This window comes from Rhipicephalus sanguineus, chromosome 7 (assembly GCF_013339695.2).
Source record: "Rhipicephalus sanguineus isolate Rsan-2018 chromosome 7, BIME_Rsan_1.4, whole genome shotgun sequence".
Classification (NCBI taxonomy): domain Eukaryota; kingdom Metazoa; phylum Arthropoda; class Arachnida; order Ixodida; family Ixodidae; genus Rhipicephalus; species Rhipicephalus sanguineus.
Window position 1 is genome coordinate 100,256,532 of NC_051182.1, and position 26,225 is coordinate 100,282,756.

General features: G+C 44.0%; 2 protein-coding genes across 6 annotated transcripts in view; one reads left to right on the plus strand and one right to left on the minus strand.

The window, feature by feature from the left end:
• Positions 1–15,840, plus strand: part of LOC119399667 (PRKCA-binding protein) — a 36,323-nt gene extending 20,483 nt beyond the window's left edge. For all 5 annotated transcript variants that reach the window (XM_037666488.2, XM_037666489.2, XM_037666485.2 and 2 more), the window contains 4 exons: positions 1,136–1,228; positions 3,788–3,983; positions 7,634–7,979; positions 11,562–15,840. In XM_037666488.2, the coding sequence (XP_037522416.1) occupies positions 1,136–1,228; positions 3,788–3,983; positions 7,634–7,941 (597 nt within the window). In that variant the 3' untranslated portion in view covers positions 7,942–7,979; positions 11,562–15,840. The remainder of the gene's footprint in view (positions 1–1,135; positions 1,229–3,787; positions 3,984–7,633; positions 7,980–11,561) is intronic.
• A 6,618-nt stretch (positions 15,841–22,458) lies between these two features.
• LOC119399668 (rac GTPase-activating protein 1-like) overlaps positions 22,459–26,225 on the minus strand; it is a 40,525-nt gene continuing 36,758 nt past the window's right edge. The window contains 1 exon segment of the mRNA XM_049417455.1: positions 22,459–22,630. The gene's annotated coding sequence lies outside the window, so the exon portion shown is untranslated.

Here is a 26,225-nt window from a genome sequence, read left to right on the forward strand (position 1 = left end):
ACGACCGGCGCGGCGAGACCGACCGCGAACCGCACGCACGACCATGCGAGCTCCAACCAGCTGGAACTCCTCCCGTTCTCCGACATATAACGATGATGATGAGTCTACGCCAACGCGATGGCAGAAGTGAATGCCAATCTCGAAGGCCTTGCTTTCGCAAGCAAATACGTCATACACGCCATGTTTGTGCAATACAAATTTCAAAGGCTATTGTTTTGTCAATAGTAAATGCCAATCTCGAAGGCCTTGCTTTCGCGAGCAGTTACGTCATAGACGCCATCTTTGCAATTTGAATCTCGAAGGCCATGCTTTTGTTTGCATCAATTGAAAGATTCTGTTGCTTGCGCCTCTCATGCGGCTAATATTACGGTCAAACGAGGCCAAGCTGCGTGAAAATGCATCATGGCCGCTCTCTTTGGTAGTCACTCGGTCGGCTCCGAGCGCACTTCGCGACGTATCATACGGGAACGGTCCGACAGTTACGACGTAACAGCGGGGTTCCCAATACATTGTATCCTATGGGAGCTATGCCGGGACCGGCGGAAAACGACGTAACAGCCGGGAAAACGCAGCAGTGAGGAACGTAACAGCGGGGTTCCACTGTATTTCACTATCGGCTTGATTACGTCAGAACCGTAAATGGCACACATCTGTCATTTTCTGCTGTCTGTCCGTGTCTACAAAATCCCCTAGCGCCACCTAGGGAGCAGTGGTGCATTTTGAAGCAGTAAAATAAAACCGCTGGTGAGTGGCGGAAGAAACTAATGGATAAGAAGATTGTGCCCAGGGAGAAAATAAATAAATATAACAAAATAAATATTCTTGGCAGGGCTGGTTTTCAGTCTAGGCTTGCACCCCTATGCTTGCAAAAAAGTGAAAACATCTGAACCATATGAATGCGTTGTACCTGCAGTGCAAAACAAATGTAAAAAGAGAACACTTTGTGTGAAGGCTTCGTTCATTTTCATGGGGGTGGAACAAAAATCCTCTGCAGGACAACTTGTAGAGCTGGCATTGAGAATTGTACACATAGAAAATTCCAGCTTTGTTGAAATTTTGTGTCAGACATTTTCTTGCATTATGTGTGTGTTGTTATTATCTCAGTCATCCTTGGTCATTTTTCATTCTTCCACAGATGCTGAGTGACCTGAACACGTACCTGAACAAGGCCGTACCCGACACCAAATTGACCATCAAGAAGTATGCAGATGCGAAGTTTGAATACCTGGTCAGTGGCTCACACAAGTTCACCTCCACTTTACTGCTATGAAATACCGTATGTCTTGTGTATAATGTGTGCTCGCAATTACTACATTTAAGAAAGCAAAAATGAATATGGGTCTATATGTTGAACATTCAGCAGTGGTGCATTGTCTCAATATCCTTGGCAAAACTTTTGAACTTCTTACAGTAACTCAGTGTTGCTTGCAGACTGCCTTATTCTGTGTTGCATAGTGTAGCATCCAATGGGGTAAATGAAAAAAAATTGACTACTACATGTTTGTAGCACAAAAGTTCAAGGAAATCCACACGGATTTCTCAGAACAAAAGCTTCTTAGTTGATGAAAAATTCACCCTGGACGGGGGATTCAACCCTTGACAAACGCCTGTCAGGGGCTGTCGTTTTGCCAATTGAGCCAACCAGGATGCTAGAAATTGGCAGCGCGAGTGTGAATTAGTTGACAACACGAAAACTCGAGGGCTAATGAGTCTAGTTCTCGACTTATGTGCCCTTGTAATTAAAAAGACACTAAATAGAAAAACGATTTTTTTTATGTTAGTCAATTACTCTTTCACAATTCCAATATCACCATGCTTGCTGCGAGAAAACGCTTGATAAGCAAGGAAACGTGCAAAATAAAAATGCGGGCGGCAATGCCCCCTTACAATTCCCGCACCAAATGCCGTGATGTCATAGATTATGATGGCGTCCGCTAGGTCCTATGTATACAGTCAAATCCCGCGACAACGAAATTGGACGCGCGAAGAAGTTCGTTGTCGCGGAATTTCGTTGCAGCGAAATTTCATATATAGGCCACAAAAGTTAGGATGATCTGATCATCATGATTCATCCTTTGGTCCCGGCAAGCGCATGCATTGTCCTTTGCATTGAACTCTCGCTAACTCGGACGTACTTTGCCGCACACCGAGTGAATGTATTTTCTCACGTATAACACGCACAAAATATGCAGAAAATTTAGCGCTAAACTTGAGGTGCGGGTTATACGCGAATTTCGGTGCACAAGTTGGCTTCGCGGTAATGCAAGGAAGGCGGCTTTGTGTCAATACGCGAGTTATACACGTGGGTTATACACGAGCAAATACCATATGCAGGCTACCCCCAAAGTGTGCCGAGCGCGTAGCACCGCAAAGGAGCATGCCAAAGTTGGCTAGAGGCTAACTGGAAACGAAGTGACGAAGTGCCGAAGCTCCGCACTACCACAGTCATAAGCGAGCGAAAGGAAAGCCGAAACGCTTCGTGCCGTTTTACGACTTTGTTGCCTTTAATCTTTCTTCCGGGGTGTTAGCTGCGTGCTTGAGCGTATTCGCTATGGATGATCGCGACAATAGCGACCGCGGTTTTCTGCGCAACGGTTGCGGCGGTTCCGGCAAAGGGTAGTTCCGTTTTCAATCTGTGCGCGCTAGTCGTGCGCGTGCCTTCAGAACTGCGTCGTTGCTTTCTGTGATCGCGTCTATTGTGGTTTTGACCGCAGCACTGCTTTGAGTCAGTGCGCGTATGTTGTATGCGCGCGTACTTTCGTGGTCGCCCATGATCGCGTCGACACGGCTTCATTTGTGTTCGCAGCGGTTGCGGCAGAATGTAGTTACGCTTGGACTAGGTGCACGCTGGCCACGCATGTGCCTTCAAAACGCCGTGGATATCATTCACGATCGCAGGGCTTGTGACGACGAGCAGCAGTTTTGTTTTGAGTGCTGCGTCAAAACAATAGCAGAAGTTCTTGAAGAACGATTCATGCGTGGCCCGCACACGCATCAAACCCGCCGGCAGTATCATGGCGGATGGACGATCTGTCGCTGAACGTCTCAATGGTGAAAAATTTACCGGGATGTGCGTGTGGTGGCAGAAAGCATAACTCCGATGAAAACACGAGTCTTGCGATGCGGCCGCACGGCTCTGGCAACGAGAAATGGTCGAGTTTCTAGCGGAATTTCACGGCAATTCTAGGCAAGCTCCTTTTCCTTTTGTGGTGGCACTCGCGAAAACTTCGTTCAAGCGGAAATACCTAAAAAAAGTTTTCGTTGTGACGAGACGTTTTTCGCATTGTTTTCTATGGGCAGCTGACGGAGAATAGAAAATTATTCGTTGTGGCGGAAATTTCGTTGTAGCGGTATTCGATATAGCGGGATTTGACTGTAGTTCCTAATCAGGGTAAAAATGAAGTACATTGTCCTCTGAGAGGGCCATACACATAAAATACCAAATTTCAGTGAATTTCGTTGAGCCAATGTCACCAAAATACAACAAAATACACTTCAAAATCTGTGACGTCACACACGGAGATTTTGCGAAATTAAAAATGAAATATTGAGCTTGATTTTCTCCTCTATTAGTAAACTTATGATGGTGAAATTAATGACATTAGCATTCTCAGAGTACATTTTATCAGTCTAAACCGATTTGTTGTTTCACTTTAGCGTCCCTCTAAGTGACGAGCCTAGCATGCTGTGACGATAACTCTTTGGGGGGCTTGTTTCAGTGCTGAACATGAGGTTGAAGTTGTGCGGAGTTATTGATTCGTCCTTTTCCTCTCGTCACGCTGTCCAGTCGTACTGCTTGAAGGTCAAGGAGATGGACGACGAAGAGTACGCCTACCAGGCGCTGCAGGAACCACTCTACCGGGTGGAGACGGGCAACTACGAGTACCGCCTGATCCTGCGCTGTCGTCAGGACGCCCGCGTGCGCTTTGCCAAGCTGCGCTCCGATGTGCTCGTCAAACTCGAGCTGCTCGACCAGAAGCATGGTAAGAGAAATGCCCCGATTTATTCTTCGAAATTTGGTAGAGGTATTCAGGGGTGACATTGCGCTAACACCTTGCTTTCCTAGTGTTTGCTTGCCGTATTGTGATTTGCTGGGCAGGGCACCCCACCCCATTTTGCTGACGTTTGCCGACAGAAAAGTGGCGATCAAGGAATTGTGAGAGGGGCAGGTGCACATTTGGAAAAAAAGAGATGGTTGTGCTATGCTACTCCAGAACCACAGAATTCATCTCGGGTTTGTTTTTTTCTAAGTGACTCAGAAGAATATTTTTTTAGCAAGTTGGTTCATACGTGAGAACAGAAGAGTCCTGTTTGTCTCTAGTTTTGTCCTTGTTTCTTTAGCGGTTCTCGTTTCCGTTTTGTAGTTTGAGGAGGCTGCGCAGTTTTTTGTGTTCAGCTACCGAGCTTTGACAAGAAACCCTGCCATTCTTGCTGAGCCTGCACTACATTCACGGCAAGAGCCTGGGAGCCTGGGAGTCTTGATAGTACCAGCCAAAACAGTGCTGTTTCTTCAGCATGAATAATTCCAATTGTGCAAGAAGTGAATTTGTTAGTGTTACGACAGCTGCAATTACTGGGCAGCATTCTGTGTGTGGTGGCGAACATTCTTGATTACATGATTGTACAGGAGTATATAATTTGTGTGTGATTTCGGAGAGATGTTGCTAGGCTTGTGCGAATACCACATTTCTGGTCCGAAGCAAACTAAGAGTGTACGGCAATTAGTATTGAATGATGTCAAAGCGAATTCAACTAGCAGCAACATTTGAATAGTGCAGTCGAACCTCGATATATCGAACGGCACGGCGATCGCGAAATAGTTCGATATATCCAGAATTCGATATAAAAAATCACGTAAAAAATGCGTCAAGAACTTGTGGAAAACAACCAACGAACCAATCGTGGTGCAGTAAATACTCACTTGAAGATTCAAACAAAGCATTTATTGTGTTGGCTTAAAATACTGAAAAAGAGTAGCCTGCTTTTTGTTGGCAATGGCGTGTTTGACGACTGCGTCCTCAACATAGTCCAGGCGATCCACAAGTGAAAGGCCGGTGCCTTCAATCGCGCTGCAGTGGCGGCGCGCAAGGGCCAAAGCGGCTACGACCTCAGCTGATGTCGGGAGCGGGGCACCATCAGTGCTTGCGGGATCCACCTCGGCAGCGTCTTCATTCGGCTGCTCAGCGGTAGCTTCGGCGACGATCTCTACATCCGTTAGCTCCGCCGTTGTACCAGTGCTGTCGTCACCTCCAACGAAGTCTTCGATGCACATGCTTTGCGGCTCCGCACCAACAAAGCTCTCCAGCTTGCTCCACGTTTCGGCGAGCTCGCTTTCTTCATCTGCGCATGCCAACCCAGCTTCCTCGGATTCTTCCACTGATGCTTCGTCAGTGCGTCCACCAAAGCCCGCATGCCGAAAGCAGTTGGCTATCGTCGACTGCTTGACGTTTTCCCACGACGCCTTGAGCATTTGGATGGCGCCCAAATGATCGATCTTCAGATCTTGGCCCATCCGGAGTCTTACAAGCAAAATGTCGATCAGCCGATGCTTGTAGATAGACTTAAATGTGCGGATAATGCCCTGGTCCAACGGTTGGAGCTTCGAAGTGGTGTTGGGCGGCAGAAATACCACTTCGATGTTGCTCAGCTGGGCATCGGTGTGGTGTGCCGTGCAGTTATCGACGATAAGGCATACCTTCCGTCCCTGACGCACCAGGTCCGAATCCCACGCCTTCAGCCACTTGAGGAAAATATCCCTCGTCATCCACGACTTCTTATTCCAGGCATAAGTCACCGGAATATTGGGGCAGTTCCGCATGCACCTCGGGGTTTTAAATTTGCCAATTACAAGTGGCCGCAGCTTCGTGCTCCCATCCATATTGGCAGCCAATAGGACCGTCACACGGGCCTTGCCTTGCTTGCCCCCGTGGCACTTGTCCCCGCGAGTGTCCAGCGTTTGCCGCGGAAGCATTTGCCAGAACAGGCCCGTCTCGTCAACATTAAAGATTTGGCTCGGCTCATACTTGGCGAGAACTTTGGGCCACTCATGATCAAGCCACTTCTGAATTTCTTGATCATTGGCGTCCTCACTCTCTCCCGACACAGTCTTCCCGACAATGTTGAAACGAGTCTTAAAACGTTGTAGCCAACCGCTACTCGCACTGAAATTCTCGACGTCGAGAATGAATGCAAAGTTCTTTGCCTTCTGTTGCAACATCGGCCCCGATACAGGAATATTTCAGGCCCTTGCGTCCATGAACCACTTGTGGAGAGACTTCTCAACATCTTCAAAAGCAGCTTTGCGTACACGCCGCGCGCCCGAGTGCTGACTCTTCTCGGCCTTGGCCTTTATGTCGGCTTTGTTTTTGAGCAGAGTACTCAATGTGCTCCTTGGTATGCCTAACCCGTCCGCGACGCTCGACTTCTTCTCACCATTCTCAACGCGCTGGATTGCTTCCAGTTTTGCTGCAAAAGTCAGGGTCGTCCGTTTCTTCGCGTCTGCAGCCATCGCTACACACACCACAACGCGCGGCAGGCCTAACACACGAGCACAACAACGACCGATGCGACGGATGCCTGGCGATACTATCAAGGAGGAGCTGGTGCAACAAGTGCAGTGCGTCGTTGCTGCAAGGCTGCGGCGTGCGTATGCCGCTACGTTCAAGTGGCGCACTCGGCGCCATCGATGTGTGCAGCAGTCGTAAACGCCCACCGCGCTACCGCTATTTTCGAGAATTGCGGGAAAGCTCGCCGCCTGTCAACGGAGTGCGGCGGGAAAGCTCGCCACCTGTCAACGGAGCGCGGGCGGTTTGGGGTGGCCGAGTTCGATATATCCATTATACGTCAAACTTCGTTCGAAATAAAAAATTAAAAATGCATGCGATTTCCCACGTGATATAGGAACCGTTCGATATAGGCAATAATTCGATATGTCCGTGTTCGATATATCGAGGTTTGACTGTAGTAGGGTGCAAGTTTGTAAGCAGCAGAATATGTTCGCCTTTAAAATTTGCCATACATAGCCCGTATAAGCCCATATAATTATAAACTCAAAAGGAAATTAATGGGGGTGCGGGTAGTCTGCACACTTATCCTTGAAGTGTCGCTTCACAGCTTTGCAAATTTCACCTTAACAGGTGGTTTAGTGCCATGGCAGTCCTACATTGCTGTGAAACCACTTTTTCAGGCAGGTTACATCTGGCAAAATACGTCCATTCGTTCCTTACGAATACCTCAAGATTTCAGAAATTTTAAATTTGTGACCAAGCGAATTCGAATACTGTAATATTCGTTCAAATATTCGATGCTCTCAAATATTCATGCAGGCCTTGATGTTACAAATGTTTTGTGTAGACAGTTATTCTTTATGCCTGGTTTCAATGGATCTAAGTGTGACTGTATTGTTGTAAAAGCTGTTGCTTCTGTATGACATTTCGCTGCTTGGAAAAACGGAAAAACAACACACACAAGAAAGACGTGGAAATGACGATGTGGGCGGCTTGTGTTTCCATCTTGGGTGTGTCCTCTTTCCTAGTGGCGAAATGTCATACGGTAAGCAATACCAACTAGGCCAAGAAGAAGTTGTCCTCAAGTACTGTTCGTTCACTCTCTCTCTCTCTCTCCATGTCCACAGTGCAGGACATAGTGTTCCAGCTTCAGCGGCTGGTGTCCGCGCTGTCCCAGTACCACAGCGACTGCCACGGGGTCATGAAGGGCAGCTGCATCTTCCCCATTGAGGTGGACCTGTCACGCTCCACGTTCCACTACCCGGACCCTTCTGTCAGCCCCTACCAGGACGAGGAGGAAGAAGACGAAGAGGATGATGAACTGCTCTCGGCCGGCTCGGGGCCATCCACAGCCGATGGCAACAGCGCAAGTGCCTCAAGCTCGACCACCTTGGTTGCCGCCGCTGTTGAGAAGTCCCTGCTGCTCAACGACTAGTCGGGGGCTACTCCGGTCCTTGCCTTGTCTTGGCCACGGTGAGCTTCTTGGCATCCTTGCCAGTTCAGAAGAGCTACGAATTGGGACAGTCGGCACCCAACACGGTGTTCTAGTTGTTATGGTGTTCGACTGCTGACCTGAAGGTACAGGATCGAATCTCGGCCGCGACAGCCGCATTTTCAGTGGAGGCAAAAATGCTTGAGGCCCGCGTACTTGGATTTAGGTGCATGTTAATGAACCCCGGGTTTTCAAAAATTTCCGGAGCCCTCCACTGTGGTGTGCCTTATGATCATATTGTGATTTTGGGACATAAAACCCCAGCAATTATTATTATTATTACTATTGGGACAGCTGGTAACCGTTTATTAAGATGCCTCATCAAACATGAAAAGCGACCATCGACGGCAGCAGTGCAAAAAGTCATATAGTCACAGATGACGTCGCAGATCTCCAAAATTTCAGACGCTGTTTAGACCAATTTCACCATTTCCTTCAGGGTTAAGGGGGGGATGTGGGGCTAAAAACACGATTTTTGAAAAAAATATGCATTTTGAAATTTGAGTATGGATGGTTAATTAAAGAACATGATCACAAAGTTTGGTTGTCATCTGCACAGCTGGAAAGAATAAAAAAACTCTTTTTACGAGAGGGTGGCGCGAATTGGCTGTGGAGAGCGTCTCTGAAATGCTCCGTTCAAGACGCAGCTGCAAAGCGGGCAAGAAGCCAAACGCGAAGTGAATGCCCATGTTAGATTGTTTGTTTTTCGCACTTTTATGTCACAGAAAACCTTCTGTCGAGAGTATATCATAGGGCAAAACAAATAAATTAAAAAGGCACATTTTGAGCCGTGCGCCGACAGCAGAGTCGCTGGAAAACTGGAACTGAAGCTCAAATTGGCGGAAATGTATCACGTGACCATTCGCCGCTGCTTTCACGCCAATTTTGAGTTACATCTGCTGTGTTTGTGTGTTACTCGAGTTATATGTTCATTTGCCTGGGAGTTGATCGCGATCAGCGCGTGGTCCGTCTTGTGACCAACACGTGTTGTCAGCAACGTTCACAGCTCGAAAGTTGCGGCAAATTGAAGACGATTGCATGAAATTGTCACATAGCAGTGTCATGTTGAAATGAATAGCATGTTGTGAAACCCTTCAACTCATTTTTCTCAGTTCGTAATTTTGAGGGGAATGAGACTGTTAGAAAAACTATCATTTTCAAACTACTTCGCCAAAAGCTGCTTACAAGGTTATGTCTAAGCTGAAATTTTGTCAGGAACAAGATAAGGTACTCTTCTGATCCCTAAGTAGTTTCTAACACACAAAAAAAGTTCACTAGTCTGGCATAGAGTGACAAGGAAAAAACACGAGGGCGGTCTGATAAGTACTTAGCCTCACCGCGAGAGCGCAACTCTATCGCATGAGACATATACTGACGTTAAGTACGCTCTCTTAGAGGGGCACATGCGAAGGTCCACTCGAATCGGGCTCGCGGTTTTGTTTTGGCTGCTTGAGGAAGCAGGTGATTTACGTGTGTCTGTTAAAATGGAAAAAGAGCAATATCGGTCGGCGATTCGATTCTTGTTTTTGGAAGGGAAATCGCGCAGCGAAATGAAAGAGCGACTGGGTGCCGTCTACGGTGAGTCTTCTCCTTCGATGGCAACCATAAAAAATTGGTTCAACGAGTTTAAACGTGGTCACCCGTCAGTTTTTGATGAGCCTTGCCCAGGGGCCCCGCAAACGGCTACCACGGCCGATAACGTGGCAAAAATCCACGACCTCGTATTGGCAGACCGCAGACTGAAGGTGCGCGAGATAGTTGAGGCAGTAGGCATCTCAAAAGACCACGTGGGTCATATCCTGCATGAAATTTTGGGCATGAGAAAGCTGTCGGCACGATGGGTGCCGCGTTTGCTCACTCCGGACAACAAGCGCGTCCGTGAGACCACTTCAGAGCAGTGTTTGAAGCTGTTTAAGCGTAATCCGAAGGAGTTCCTGCGTCGTTTTGTGACCGTCGACGAAACATGGATCCACTGGTACACACCAGAGACCAAAGAACAGTCGAAACAGTGGACTGCACCCGAAGAACCTGCTCGAAGAAGGTGAAGACTGTCGCGTCGGCTGGAAAGGTGATGGCCACCATTTTCTGGGATTCTCAAGGTGTGATCTTCGTCGACTACCTTGAGAAGGGCAAAACGGTGACAGGACCCTACTATGCTGAATTGCGAACAAAACGGCCACATTTGGTGAAGAAAAACATGCTCTTCCACCATGACAAGCGCCAGCTCACACCTGCGCCGTCGCCACGGCCAGTCGAACTGGGCTACGAAGTGGTGCCCCATCCAGCGTATTCTCCAGATTTGGCCCCAAGTGATTTCTTCTTGTTTCATAACTTGAAAAAGTCACTCGCCGGACAAAAATTTGAGTCGAATGAAGACGTTATCACCGCCACAGAAGCCTACTTTGCAGCTCAGGAGAAAACTTATTTTTCTGACGGGATCAAGAAGTTGGAGGATCACTGGGTCTAGTGTATAGAGTTGAAAGGGGACTATGTTGAGAAATAAATCGACACCATTGCAAAATTATCGTTTTTCTTTTGAAGGCTAAGTACTTATCGGACCGCCCTCGTAATGTTCGTTTTTAGAGCGATGGCATTTTTACAGAAACGTCATAAAAAATACGTGACTGGCCTTGTCCTACACTACGGACCTTCTATAGGATTAAAATGATAAATAGCTCATACATTTTTTATTATTTTTGAAATCATAGTTTTTACTAAGTTAGCATACATGATTGATCATTATAACAGTTTTAGTTTTTTGTATTCATGCTACAGGTCTGAAAATTGGAATATATCCTAATGTGAAGAAGTTGAGCCTTCCCTGAAATTTTCATCAAAATTAGTGCAGCAGTTCAAAAGTTGACATTTAGCCCCGCGTCCCCCCTTAAATTAAAGGGAGCTAACGGTATAATCACATTTCGTTGTAAATGGCAGATCCTGCAGTGGAGCTGTAAGGGGCACACCTGGTTGATTTTGCGGTGTCTGTCTCCAAACAGAAAACAAAAAAAACAACCCACGTAACCACCTTAGAGCGAGCAACGACGTCACGCAATTCATGTCATCATTACTTCGCAGATCACCAAAATTTATGACGTCACATAATGATGTCAACGTCACATGAGATACGTGAAGCTTCAGTGGAGAGGCACGCGTTTCATACGCGTTTCGACACATCAGTCAAGTCTAGGTGCTGCGCTGACACGGTCGTGCATGGCAAGTCTAGGTGAACCGACTGAGGAACAGCTTATGAAAAACGCCGACGAGAGCAGAAACGGGAGTGCACTCTCATTTGACTCGAACAAATTTTCTTCTCATTTTAATTCATGTACTAGAATACAGCTTGAAGCGAAGGTTCTGAGTATTTCTTTGGAATTACAACTAATCCCATGTGGGTGCACATGCACGTGTGCAGTTTCGCAAGTCTGCTATTTCATTAAAAAAATACAAAACGTCGTGTGAGCATATTGCATATAGACTAACATGACGATTGTCAGCATATAATGTGCGGTATATGACAATAATGAATGTGACATCAGAGGCATTTTATGTTTCAAATACTGCAGGTTCCGGCAGTCACCATCTTGGCCCAGTTGACCGTGGCACTGTGAAGCTGAAGGTTTAAGTGACTAGTCATTTTTTTCTTGCAGCCTTCTGCGCTGCCTAGTCGGGACTTTCTAAAACGGGTGTCTGAGGAGGTGTTTGTTATAAATTTTCATCGCTGCAGCGAATTCTCAACTGGTGCAGTGATGTCTGATGCATTCCACAGCCACACAGGCCTACCCTCCTGCTTTTGCATCCTGCGCAGAGTCATTCCAGCGGCAATTAAACATCTGTCGGGTTTACCATATGTTTGCCTCTTACGCATTTTTGAATTTCTTTGTATGTATATTGAGGATCTTGACGTTTAAAGAAACAGAAATTCATTTATATTTAGAATATTTTCTTGGCCTTTTGGCTTATATCCCCATAGACTTGCAGGCAAAGCTCATGTGATGTACATATTTTTATGTGTCCGTCTAGTCATATTTTCTGAAGTGACGTGTGTGCTACATGGTGTTGAAATCCTGACACAGTATTCGAGGAATAGCAACAATGAGCATTTGTACATCTAAATTGTATACGGAGTGAAGACGATGTGCCAGCAACAAGTTTTTATATTATTTTGTGTTTTTGTCATGAACGCACATGTATGACTGGAATCTGTTGAACTGCAACGTACTATTACGCACAGCATTGAACACCGGTGTAAAGCTTTCCAGGTTGCAACTTACAATAGTTCTAACTTCTCGTGCTGCATGGAACTTGATCGCATTAGTGACTTGCACGACACGCTTACTTAACGAACGAATTGAGCATTCTTTTATTACGCGTGTTTTGCGATACGAGATGCTCGAATTTATTTAGCCTTCCAAATATTTTGTGTTCTTTGTCTCACCGGGTCATTTAGAGTTTTTCAAGGCTTTGTTTTTTTGCTCTTTGCATGTAGTACTTTTGCTTAACTACATTTGAGCCTCAATATAACGAATGTAGATGTAATAATTTAAATGTAAGATGTTCCCAAGTATTATGGGCATCTGAAAAATAAAATGCTTATACCAAGTAGTATTGAGCATAAAGTCGTTTTTTTGTTGGATGCAACTTCGTTATATAGGGACTCAACTGTATCGATCTCGTGCCCGCTTGTCTTTCGAAGGTGGCTGATTTCTAGGGGTGTGCAAATAGAGAATTTTCCTACTGAATCGAATGCAAACTGAATAATATTTGAATAGTTTTCGAATTGTAAGGCAGCGTTTTTTAAGACAGCACTAGAAATTTACGTTTTACTTCAAACAAATATTCTCAGACTTTCACAAACAGACATTACGATTACTTTAACCGCGAAAAAATGCCGCAATTAGTAAATTGAGGTAACCTCTTACACAGCGGTGGCTAGAGCCTTCATGATATTTTGTAACTGCAGGATTAAATACAGTGATTACTTCAGTATTCAAGGTGGTGCTTTATCACCAGCTTTTTCACAAGACTGAGGCATCAAAATTAAACAATGTTTTATAAATCAATGTTATCATGAATTTTATGATGATACTGAGTTGAGGACACACTCACTTTGGCAACACTAAACTATTGAGAAAAAACGGCTTCATCCGATCACTAAATGGGTTATGAACCACCCCTCAAGCTTGGTGAGAAGGTAGGTTCTATTTCAAATCATTTTTGCAAAATCCTGCAAGGTGGCAGAATCCATATGGATTTCTCAAAAAGAAAGCTCCTTAGTTGCCAAAAAATTCATCCTGGTTCGGGGATCGAACCGGGGACTAACGCCTTTCCAGGGGCCGTTGCTCCACTGAGCTAACCAGGAAGCCAGCAGTTGCCAGCGCAAGGGCGAATACATCGACAACTGGAAGCACATGGACACATATTGCTGGAAATCAGTTCTGCGGAATTCTGCAAGATGGCGGAATGGTTAAGAAGAAAGGGAAATTGACAACCACTCGTTCGTAGCACGAAGTCACAAGGAAATTCTTACGGATTTCTCAAAAAGAACGCTTTTTAGTTGCCGAAAAATTCGTCCTGGTCAATGGATCAAACCCAGGACCAACGCCCTTCCGGGACGGTCGCTCTACCAGCAATATGTTTCCATGTGCTTTGAGCTGTCGATGAATTCGCCCTCGCACTGCCAATTGCTAGCTTCCTGGTTAGCTCACTTGGTAGAGCGACTGCCCCGGAAAGGCGTTGGTCCCGGGTTCAATCACTGACCAGGACAAATTTTTCTGCGACTAGGAAGCTTTGTTTCTATCCGTGTGGATTTCCTTGTGACTTTGTGCTACAAATGTGTGGCTGTCAGTTTCCCTTTCTTAAAATACGTCCTGCAGAATGTAGGTGCTGCTCTGAACAGCTCAGCCAAGTCTTGCAGTCGTGCGTGGCAAGAAGCGTTTATAAGTGGAGTGCGAAGTTGGAACTTTCTCAAGCATGCTCTCTTCATTAGAGGCCTGTGCTCACTTTCTTCGGTGGACAGGGCACCTGCTGTATGTCTGCATACAGCAGATTGCTGCCATTGGCCAGTAGCTGGCATAAACCTAGAGTGCCATTTGGATCCGATGCGCTTCTTGCAGGAGTGCCTCAATGTGCCGAAGCCGTGCTCCATAGTATGCTAACATTACACAGTGAGCCACACTAATACACAGGAATCATAACGGGAGAGAGTGATCGCGTTTCATCACGTGCTCAAGGCCATGACGCGTGCTGACGTAACGTCCTGCTCCTGTGCCATCCGTCCCTGTTTAACTTCCAGCGCGATCGTCAGGACTAGGTGCACGACATATCCGTGTAACTCCGCTTGTTCTTGACAGATTCGAGAAATGTCTGTGGCAATCAATTCGCGAGGCAGTAAAATCTGATATCGAAGTCATTCGATGAGTACTTGGAAAAGTGGTTCATGAGACTTTTGAAATAGCATCGATAGTCCCGTAAGAGCTTGGGCAGCATGCATTTTGGTGCTTCAGTAATTGAAACAAGAAAAATGACCCCTCACTGTTCTAGAATTTTATTTGTTTCGGTTTTTTCCATAGGTGCTGATTATTCAAAAAGTATTAGATGAATTCTCGGCATTTCGAATGTGCATTATTCGATTGGAGTACCGAATTTAATAGACCGCTATTCAATTCATTACTATTTGAAAAATTTTCTAATATTCGCACACCCCTGCTGATTTCCTTTTCTTTATTTTTCTGTTTTTAATAACTTTGCCTACATGATTCTTTTTTGTTCTTTGGTTACGAAAGAATGTCAACACACTTGCACTGCACTATTTTCAATCTCTTGTTTGTCATCGTGCAAGATTGTCGAAGCCTCATGAAGGGATGGTGGCACCTCCTGCGTTCGTTCTTGCAACACGTTTTCTTCCAGATTGTGATTCTTGCTGGTGGTTCAGAGCAGAAACGGCGTTAGTGTGTGTTTGAAGTCTTCCTGCAATGGTGTGTCTGTATCAATGCACCCCCTGTCTATCTCAAGACGTCATTGTAAATCTTTTTTAACGCTCTAGCACCTATGCACATCCGACAGAAACAGAAATTTCATATTTTTTTCTAGCAAAGATTTATTTACAAGAACAGTCCAGATCTGCCAGAATCCCCTGAATATTTTTGTGATTTAATGATGTCTGATATGAAAAAAACCCTTGGAGGCACATAGCAGTATGAAACACTTACTGGTGTATTGAAGTACACTTGCATTAATGTGACAGTACAGCCAACAGTTAGTGAAGTTTATGGCACATTAGAAGATATTTTTTGTGACACTTAAAAATGTGCTCTATAGTGGCAAACTATGCCAGAATTCGCTATGACATTTATTGATGTTGACGTGATTGGCAAAAGTAATATTCTAACACAGCCACCACTGAAATACTTCCTCTATTAGCTCTGTACTAGAGCTGGCCTCCTCTCTTGAGCGTCTTTCCTTTGGACATGTGATGCCTTAAAATGTGCTTGCCCTGTCCCCATCCTTCTTGTGTGGCTTCTAAGTGCATTGGTGGCATTCAGTATGTGCAAGCATTTAGAATTAGCTCACTGCTCATGCGAATTCATGACACAGCGTTTGATACATTCGACTGCTGTGCTTCAGTATTGTGTGGTAGTGTTTTGATCTGCCCAGCAGGGGAGAAACAATAAATTTTTGTCTTAATTTGAAAGTGATGTGTAAAAATACTAAAGAGCTACATCGATATATACAGCACAGTTGTTGTAGATTGTGGATGCTAATCACATAAGAAAGTGAAATGTGCATGAAGATATATAAGTAGATTGCACATTTTTGTGATGGTTGAATTGATAATGACAGATTCTGATAGTTTGCGGCCACTTGTTTAATCGGTGGAGACTGGAAACAACAATAACTTGCAATGAAAGCCTTGCACGTTATTTCTTGAGCTGGCTAAAGGTCCACGAGAATTAATTCGCTGATTCTTAGAAATAAAATGGGCCAGTGCTTAACAAGCCTCAAAGTGAGTAGACCTTGTGCAAAATAAAAGGGACAATATTTTAGATAAGGCATAAATATACCTGCCTTCACATGGAAACACTTTACATCTTTTCACACCTTATTTCATATGTACTGGCTTTTAACTTGAAAACACATTTTTTGCAAAACACCAACACAATTTTTGTGTGTGCTTGTAAACACTTGTACGATTCTTTTTCAATATATGTTGCACATAGCTTATGCATTATTTTCACTTTGGTGAAGATGCTAAGGTAAACTGCTCTAAAGAAGAGGCTTTAGCTGGATGCTAGTGCGATTGTCAAATGGTTTTGTAGATAAGCAGTTTTAAAAATGTGAATGTGAAATTGTTTAGTGTGTTAAAGAAAATGTACCATTTCAGAACACGTTCACTGGCATGGCTCAATTAATGCAAGCAAATTTCTAAAGTAACTAGTGCTTAAATGAGAGACCTTGTATTTAATGTTATCGGCACTATTCTCCTGGAGTCATATATGGCATGGGCTTCGCACTTTAAAAGTTAAATTTGACCTTTTTGAGTTACCCGACGTCTTGCTACTTGCTTAGTCTACCCTCTCAGAATAAATTCCTGAAATCAACTCATTTGTTCTCACATTTAAAGCGGGTAATTTTTTAATAAGCCACTCATTTCTTATGTAACAAATATATACGGCAGGCTTTTGTTGTGTTAGTGAATGCCTAGTTATTTCTCTCTAATGTCATTGTTATTGCCACTTGACAGGCAACAATCTTTTGTTTGTATAGCCAGCATTGTCTCATTACAAATCTCAAAGATTAAAGGGGTTTGTTGCTTTGGCACATAGGCAATGCAAACAAGTTTCTCGGAAGGGGAAGTGGAGAAGTGCGTGTTGGAAATAAAGACAAACATGGCAATTTCTGTCATGACAACTGTTACATAAGTGCGTATTGGAAATAAAGACAAACATGGCAATTTCTGTCATGACAACTGTTGCATATACGTGCATGCACACCCATGTAACCAACATTTTCATTTCATAAAAAACTTGGCAAAAAATGCCACTAATGAAGTGCTCCATCACTTTATTGCTTCCAAGGAAATGACAGCCCACCTTTTAGTGTTTCATGTTATGTATTCTATGGCCGTTTTTCTTGAGTGCATAATGCATCCTGCAGTTTTATAGCCGTGTTACATAAATAACTAAGCATTATAGTCTAATAATTATTACATTGAATAGATGCCTTGCTTGGTCTGGCCTTTGCTAGAGCAGCATGCTGCTAGAAAGCATCAGGATGTGGGTTTCAGGCTGTCACAGCTGTACAGAAATGTTTGTTGTTTATTGGGTCTGTTATATTTGGATTTACAAGAAAACGTGCTTGTTTCGAGGATTCTGTTGACTAAAAAACCAGTCACTGGAATCCAACATAACATTGATTGCGCAGTGTCCATTAAAATCAAGTTTCACATGAACTTAACCAGTTCTGTACGTTGCTTTCATGTTGAATGAATGGTTATGGACTGTAAATATTACGGCTTGAAAACTGAATGCAATGCATTATGCCCTTTTGAAGTTGCTGTTTTCATAGCTTTTGTGTTATGCTTATGTGCAATTCATTTTTGATGCAAATGCTTTTCCATTAAATAGCCTCTCTGTGTTTCATATTTGTACATCTTTCACGCAATGTCATTGTTGCATTTGTGGATAGCATTTTTTTATATTTATAATTGCAGACTCCTTTGGGGCATCTGTGCATGTGCACAGTCCAAAGCTGAACTAAAGTATGTTCAATACAACTATGTGATGTCTTGAATTACTGCAGGACATTTCAGCGTATCCTTATGTTTTCTCTGAAAAGCCATTCCACTCATGTATGCTATATGATCTGATACTGTTTTGCTGTGTGCACTGTTTGCAAGTGAATTGCCATAAAAATAAACTAGTCTGATGTTACTTTGGGCCTTCTGTGTACAATGAATTAATACACGTAAGAAGCACCTGTTTGAAACTTTTTATATTATTACGAAAAACATTAATGAAACTATTTCATTGTCAGATATACGGAATAAATCTAGGATCTCTTGTTGGTGGCATGCAAGTTTTAACTAATGTGAGTTTTAACACACATGACATATAATGAAACTTTTTCTCTTGTGTGATACCTCATCATGATCACTTTTAACGGTACAATAATAATCCTGATGATACTTTATAGATGCGCAAGTGCTAGGGTTAGAAATCAGTGTAGCAATATTCTAAATAAGTCACGAAGATAGCATTATTTTAGCCGTATTTTGCTAAATATTCACTTTTGTCATGTTGGAAACTGCATCAAGAAAAATTTCAGCATGAAATTATGTATTGAACACACTTATCTGCCGTATGAACAGTTTATGATTGTGAAGCAGCAAACATGATCTGTATCTGCTAATGAGGCTCTGCGGGCGTCACTGTTTGTACATGATTGCTTTCACATGATCCACATAATTAATCTTATCTCGCCTTAACAATGCTGCAGTACTTTAGTAAATTGAGGTTCTTGCTTTTTGAAGATTCACTACTATTTCTTTGTTTGGTTAAGAAAATGCAAGTCCATTCTGTAAATTGAACAAACTGTATGTGGACAGAGAACATGCACAGATGTGCAACAGTCCCTTGATATAGAGTGCTCGCAGAAGGAAACTCATCAATTTAGGGTTCAGTAGTGCACCCAGTTTCGTTTCTACAATCAAGCCTGTGTCGCATCGATGTAATATTGCCACCTACACTTCAGAGCCAACATACCTTTATAGCCAGAGTGACGACGTGGTTATCTCAAGCAGTTGCGAATACCAGTTCTTATACAGAAAGCTTTCATGTAAGCTTTCATACCGTAAACACTGTACATCGCTCACGGAATGAAATGCATCAATTTAGGGTCAAGTTAATGCAGATAGTTATGTTTATATGCTGTTTTTAGTTGTCACATTGGTGTAATGTTGGCTGTTACACTCGTATTACTGCCAGCACCACTTTTACTGGTCATATTTGTAGCAACACAGTCGGTCATTTTCAGCCTTCGCACATAGCTGTTATACCTAAAATTCTAATGTGTTTCATTCCATGGGCACTGTGCAGTGAAATCTCGTTGGCACAAACCCGCTTAATAAGCTTTTCGGCGCGATACTTTTTTTTTCTGTTCCGAGCCGACACATCATAGAAATAATGCATTCCCACAGCTAATACTATCTTATTTCCGCCTGGGCTTGGCTAATACGATCGCCAAAACGTCTGAAAGCCTCGCGTGGTTTCGATTTTAACGCCACGCGGCACTGGCAATAAAGCATTGTATAACCCCCTAAACAGCTGTAGTGGTGGCTTTCAACAGCCTTTTCCGACACTTTTTGCAGGACCAGAATGAAGAGTCCATTTTATTTTTTTTTATAAAGATTGAAAAGGAGAAAGCGTAGGGCTAACTGAAGCGCTATTTCAACGTTGCCAAATAAAAGCGTGCTTGCTGTGGCTCGTGCAGCGTTAAGCGACGCTTATCTGCGACGTACATGTGTTATGCGTTTTCAATACTGTCTGCAATTGTTTCAATGATTGCTTCACAGCAGTACTATATTAAAGGGGCCCTGCAACACTTTTCGAGCATGCTCAAAAAGCGCTGCCGATCGGTAGTCGAGGCTCCCGAGAACACGCGAGCCAAATATTATAGCGATGCGCACGGCCTGGAATTTACAATAAATTCTCAAAGTCAGCTGAAAATCGCTCCCTCTTCTCTCGACAAATGATGTATTAGTCCGCAAAATATGACGCGATTGTCGGCAGTTCCACCATTGGCTGATGTTATAATCACGATAACACCCTCATTATTACTTTCGTTGTTAATTTTGAGTTCAATAAGTAGATAATATGTATGTTTATATTATGTTATCGCGTTAAAAACACCGAACAAACATTAATATTAGCACTTCCGGTCTCACCGACAGCTCGTCTGCTCGTAGTTGCGTGGTTCCGTTTTCTTCGCCATGCGCAGTGCCGAAAACGTGAATATTTCTGTGCTTTTGACCATCGCCGAGTGCCGTTGAGAGTGGCAGCCGTTCGAGTGTTGCCTCGTCAGCTGAGAACTGCATCGTCGGCACGTTCTCACGACCGACCGAGGCACGGGCGCAGCGTGTCTCCGATAACAATGCTGGCGTCCGGTAATGGCGGCGCTTCGGGGTCGTCTGCCAGTGCCGTCTTACGAGGCGGTGTATCGGAGTATGGGCCGAAACCGATCTCAGCTGTCATTCGTTCCAAACGAGCGCGCACGTTTGCTTCCATGGTTGGCAGAGCGATGAAAACACTACGGCGTTCGAGGTGCACACCCAACATTACCAAACCGACGCGCAGTTTTCAAGCACGCGCGATACACAGCGCGATCGACTCCGCTCGACGAGAACGACGCAAGCCGACCGGAAGTGGCGGCACAGACCACGTGGTTGCGCCGAGACGCCAGAGAGAAAAAATGAAAAAAATGCCGCCGGCGCTGACGTCGCCTCCTCGCACCTCCGCCCTCCCCTCACGCCGCGCGCAGCTATCCGCGCGCTCGCTGCGTTGAGTTGAGAGAGAAAGCTGCGGAACGTGATCCCTATAATTTGGTAACACCACTTAGACTTGACGGATTCGAAAAATTTTTGCGGCATATGGCTCGTGAAGAGTCATACGTCAATAATGGGACTATTCCAATATAACAAAGAAAGGTGTTGCAGGGCCCCTTTAAGTGCATTTGACTGAAACTTTACTCATGGCCGTCAACGAAGCTCTCTCCAAACTGCAGACCAGTTTCAGTGAAAGCTTCGGCAGCATCTTTTTTCAGCTTTTCACGTTGCTGTAACTCTGGGATACGCCCAAAACAAGAAGGGTAAATGAGAGAGTGACATTGCATTGTCATGCGTAATGTCTAACATGAGCGTAATGCGGAACAAGCAGCATGTCTGTGGCAGGTTGCTTTTTCGTTCACTTTGAGTTTCCTTTGGCTAATTTAAAATACGCCAAGTTAAAGGGACACTAAAGAGCAAAACGATTTTTCTCGCATTAGTAGTCTTCCACGATACCAAAAAACACCACGCTTGCTGCGAGAAGATGCTTAATAAGCGAGAAAACGCGCAAAAAGAACATACAGGTGGCGACGCCACCTTGGAATTCCCGCACCATTTGCCGTGACGTCACATATTTTTGACGGCGCCTGCTTGGGCCTACGCAGTTCCTAATCGGTTAAATTGCAGTACATTGTCCTCTGAGGGGGCCAGAGACTTGACATAACGAGTTTTTGGAAATTTCGTCGAGCCAGTGGCGCCAAAATACGTTAAATGCTCTTTGAAATCTTTTACGTCACGAATTACAAAGTTCGGCGCGAAATTTAAAAATGAGACTTTGAACTTGGTTTTCTCATCTAATAATAAACCTTTGGTGGTCAAATAAACTACACAAGAGTTTTCCGACCACACTCTGTCAATCTAAACCAATTCATTGTTTCTCTTTAGTGTCCTTTTAAAAACATTTAATGTCTCTTATACTCTATCTTTAGTGCCTGCTCTCTTTTGAGAGATTGGCATGCACACATTTTCAGCACATGTTCCCATGACTGCTAACACAGCGTCTAAAGCGAGGTCTTCACGATTTTGCTGCAATCTGCTGGAAGTCAAATTCCAATATACAAGCTGCCAGATATGGTGAAATATATTGTTTAGATATTTTTGCTGCGTGAACATGGTCATGTGTGCTTTTTACAAAACGGTGAATATAGCAAAGGTGTTTTATTGCGATAGCAATTATATGGACAGTCTCGACGGGTTTTTGCCATCGCCGTCATGTCCTTCCCGTATGAAGTCCAAATTGATAAGATCCCCCCACGCAGTGTATGTTCTACCGCGCGCGCGCGCGAGGGCGACGAACGCGGCCGAAGCAGATATCAAACGAGCCGGCCCATTTCCCTCGCTCGGAGGGTGCATGCGATAGCATCACCCCGCTCGGGAGGCCTGCCGTGAAAGGAAACAGACGGGAAACTCCCCGCCCGTCTTTAACGGCATGAAAAGACGCGAGGGGGGGGGGGGTGTCGCGCGAGCAGCAACTTTGAACTTTGAATCTGAGGGCGCGGTCGCAATCGCTGGCGCGCGCGCTATCTCGACAGCCATCATAGCGGGTGGCTCGTATACCCTTATACGTGCTGCGCTCTCAACGTGAAGTGACTATGCGGAGAGCATCTCTCCCTGGAGCGGCCGTATTCTCTTACACCAGCGTTTTGTAGTTACGCGAGATCGGATACAAAACAGTTAGCTGCCAGCCTCACTTCATACAACACTACAATTTGTTGCTATTTCATTCATTGCTTCGCCCTTGTGGTGAAACTGACCTCTTTTGTACTAGACGAGACTGTTGTAATATTTTACTGCAAAAGGGTCTAAGATCAAACCAAGAAACCAACAGACCCCCAAAAAAGCTGCACTGCAACGCTTCAGATGTGCAGAAGAAGGGTTTTTCGCAACACAAATTTATTAAAATAGCACACTGTACAGTCATTGTCAAAGTGCATAAATAAATAAAAAGGAGAGAACTGAAGACGTCCCAGCATGCCGCAACGTCGTGCCAGGACGAGAGATCAGCAGGGGATTCCTCATACCAGGTCAGGCCGTCTGAAAGTTGCAGAAGGTCACACTGACAAGAATGCTTGACAATTTTAGTTGGGGAGATCCGGTCACAGTAAAATGTTGAAGCATTACAGCTCGGTGCAGGCTTCACTTGAGTGCATCAAAACCTCTTCTAATGTTTTAGGTTACTATATATTCTAATTGAATCATGTGCAAGACACAAAAGGCAGAGCACATTCTGGAACGTATGCAAGCACCAGCGACTGTGCTGGAATATACTGCGGCTCGTGTGAATTGCAGATGTGTTAAATCTGCCGATCATGCTTTGAGAACTTAGCTCGTCGATGTCGTTGCATTGCGAGCTCTTTGTTAGCTTAGCTGTACACAAGTTTTCCAAATAAAGAGTACAATCTTCTCATTTGGCTGCTGCGTTATTCGCCGCCAGAACCATGTGACAATAAATATGCGGGGCAGGCCAAACTTCGCAAGTGGCCACTAAAAAATTTTTTTTAGAAGCAGCCAGCGCTGAAATAGCTTTTTCTTCAAAACAAGCATATTAATTTATTTATTTTTTTTGGGAGGTGATCTTTGTCAAAAATTGCATTAAAAGTGGTAGTCACGCCAGCCGTATTAAGTGACTAATGCGTGGCTTAACTCAGTAAAGCTTTGGCATTTGTGCAGCCAACGCCTCCTCTAGAAAGATGCCTGCCGCGTGAGCCAAAAACCTCCTGCCCTACCCTTTCCCTCCTTCACCGTTTCTAATGAGGGCAGTAGCTGGCGATCCTGGCGGTGGCCGCTTGCAACACACATTTGCGCATGCGCACATTACACCCCTCGACGTCACACAACGTCAGCCCCATCGAAAACAATAGGGGAGAACGTGGCGCCATCTCTCGATAAGCGACTACAACTCAAGGCAGGACGGCTACAATGGGATAGCCAGCGACGCCGCAGGCATGTTTCTAGAGGAGGCGTTGGTGCAGCTAAAGGTTGGAGCTATGCAATGAACTAGGATAAATATTATGCGGTAAATATCAAGGAGGTAACGTTAAAAAACAAAAAAGACGGGGAAAAAGTGCCAATTTAGACTGAACTTGTTTGCAAAATCAGCTGTGAATTCAAAAATATTCCATCAATTTCTTTTATTCTAGTTGACTGCACAGACATATATGTTGTAAACTATTATACAAAATTTCAATTCGAAGTACACGCAGAAAAAAATTACGAAAGTTTGCGTCACATGACTTGGAGCAAATTGTTATTTTGAAATACGCAAAAAAAGATTTCAGAGCTTCCAAGAGGTGTGCATCCCCCTTGCGGAAGTTTTTAGAGATTTAAAAACAATTAGAAACACGGTTATATTTATTGTCATCCTCATATGTAACAGTCAAAATAAAATTTATAAAGAATTTTCAATATCATTAATCTAGACGAAACAACCCTTTCAAAAAAAAAAAAGAAAAACAGTGCGGTTACGGTTTCGCTATACGAGCATGGGGTATGGAAAACGTGCTGTAACTTGCAAACGATAGGAGGATAATTTTTGTTGCAACGTATTTTTACATGTTGCGCGCACAAAAACAAAAAAACTAGAAATCGATATCTCGTGAAAAAAATTCGACTATTGAAGGTGGCCTACTACCTTAACCTAGAACGGGCAAAGCATGCATGAAACAGTATTAAAAAAAATTTCAAAAGGCCATTTCTAACAAAGCTGCAAGAGACTTTAAAAACACTTAAAAATGAACGCAGTGGCTAAAAAATATGTTGATGCTGCAAGAAATTTCTGAAGCACTATATCTGCGAGGTTTTCAGAATTCAAGAGTGTGGAAAGGTAAAAGAAGTTTGAAAACCAAACTTTTGATCATATTGCAATTGGTCGTCTTGAATGATGCACCTGAGAGAACACCCAATACACTAGCTGTAAATTCTCAGTCCTGCAACACACAATCTTGCAGTGCATATCTAATTGAAAGTACTATACTTAAAAGCACGCGCAACAAGTTTTCATTGTCACTGTTTTTGCCGCACTCATAGGCATGAGCAAGGAGCATATATTCAGGAGGTTAAATGACATTCGCTCTGCTTTCCCAGTAAAGTCGAACGGAGAATATATCGCGGCACAACTGCAACCAGTGTTATACCATCCCCTGCACGATACAGCTGAATTGCTTTGTGTTATGAAGGGTGTGTATTCCTAAGCCCGTTTCACAAGCGATAAACAATAAAAGTTACGTCTACCATCTCATTCAATAAATTATTCTTTTAGCAAGTACGCTTTTTGCGTCGTAGTAGCTCTTGGCAACATGTATTTCACAGCTGTCTACAAAAATCTAGCCTTCTAAACTCGACACTTATCTCGTGGATTTTGGGTACATGGAGAATTTTTATTTCCTTGAGAGAAACAAGATATGCACACTTTTACTTAAATTTTCTTTTTGTGCTGTTCAGAAAATTCTTGTATCCAAACTGTAGCACAAAACTCGAAACTGGCGGAGAAAAACACGCGCATTTTCAACGGAAGCAAAAAAAAAAAAAAGTGGAAGTGACACATTTCTAGGATTTTGTGACGTCTGTACCTGGCAAATTCTCTCGATGGCAGCAACGGCATCGTGCCGTAACTGAATGAGAAATAGGTGAAAAAGAAACATATCTGACGAAAAAAGCTAGTTACCAAAAAGGACTCCCGGTTCTCTACAGAGGAGACCCACTCGAATGTTTTGGTTAATAGCACTATCGCACTACAAAGCGCGTGGCTTTCCAGGAAAGTTGAACACCGCCCATTAGAAACACATGGGCCGCACTGTAGAGTATTAAACACTCAGGGAAGCCACGCTATATGTAGTGCGACACTGCAATTTTACCAGAATGTCCCAGTGGGTCTCTTCTGTATAGAATCGGGAGTCCTTTTTGGTAACTAGCTTTCTACGTGAGATATGGTTTTTTCCCGCCTGTTTCCTATTCACTCACGGCAGGACTCCTGCCACCGAGAGATGGCGCTACGTGCACGTCCCCAAATCCTGGTCGTGAAAATTGTTTACACCGCAATAATTTTCAAAGGCTCCGTGGTGAGCGATTACAGCAACATTCAGTAATAACTGTCACTAAAACGCCCCGTTTCTTCACACAACAGAATGAAATCTCAAAAACTTGCAGTGCACGCAACACCATCGAAATTCGCGAGTGCCGTGTCCACTCTGCAAAAGGAAGGGACACTCTGGACACAGCACCTGCTGCAACAAAAAGTCATTTTCTCTTCATCCCCTAGCAACACTAATGGACTGCCCACAAGTGCCCCTGCAGCAAACAGACATAGCCCTCTCCCAAAATATTTTCTCTCTCGTTAACGTGTAATTTCAAATAGATTTTCAGATTTCAAATAGATTCCCCGTGTGTTCAAGAATCACGTCTCCAATAATACCAACGTAGCACAATCTAGTGGACAAATGACCTTGAACCAGAAAGACCCATTTGTGATGTCATTGTGCTCCATGTGATGAAGAATATGCACAGTTTTAGAGACGCTGACAAAAAAAAGCTGTTTAGCTGCACATTTCAGCCTGCTTATGTAGAATGGACATAAGTGCGATAATGATTTCTGGGGCTTTACATGCCAAAATCACAATAGGATCATAACGCA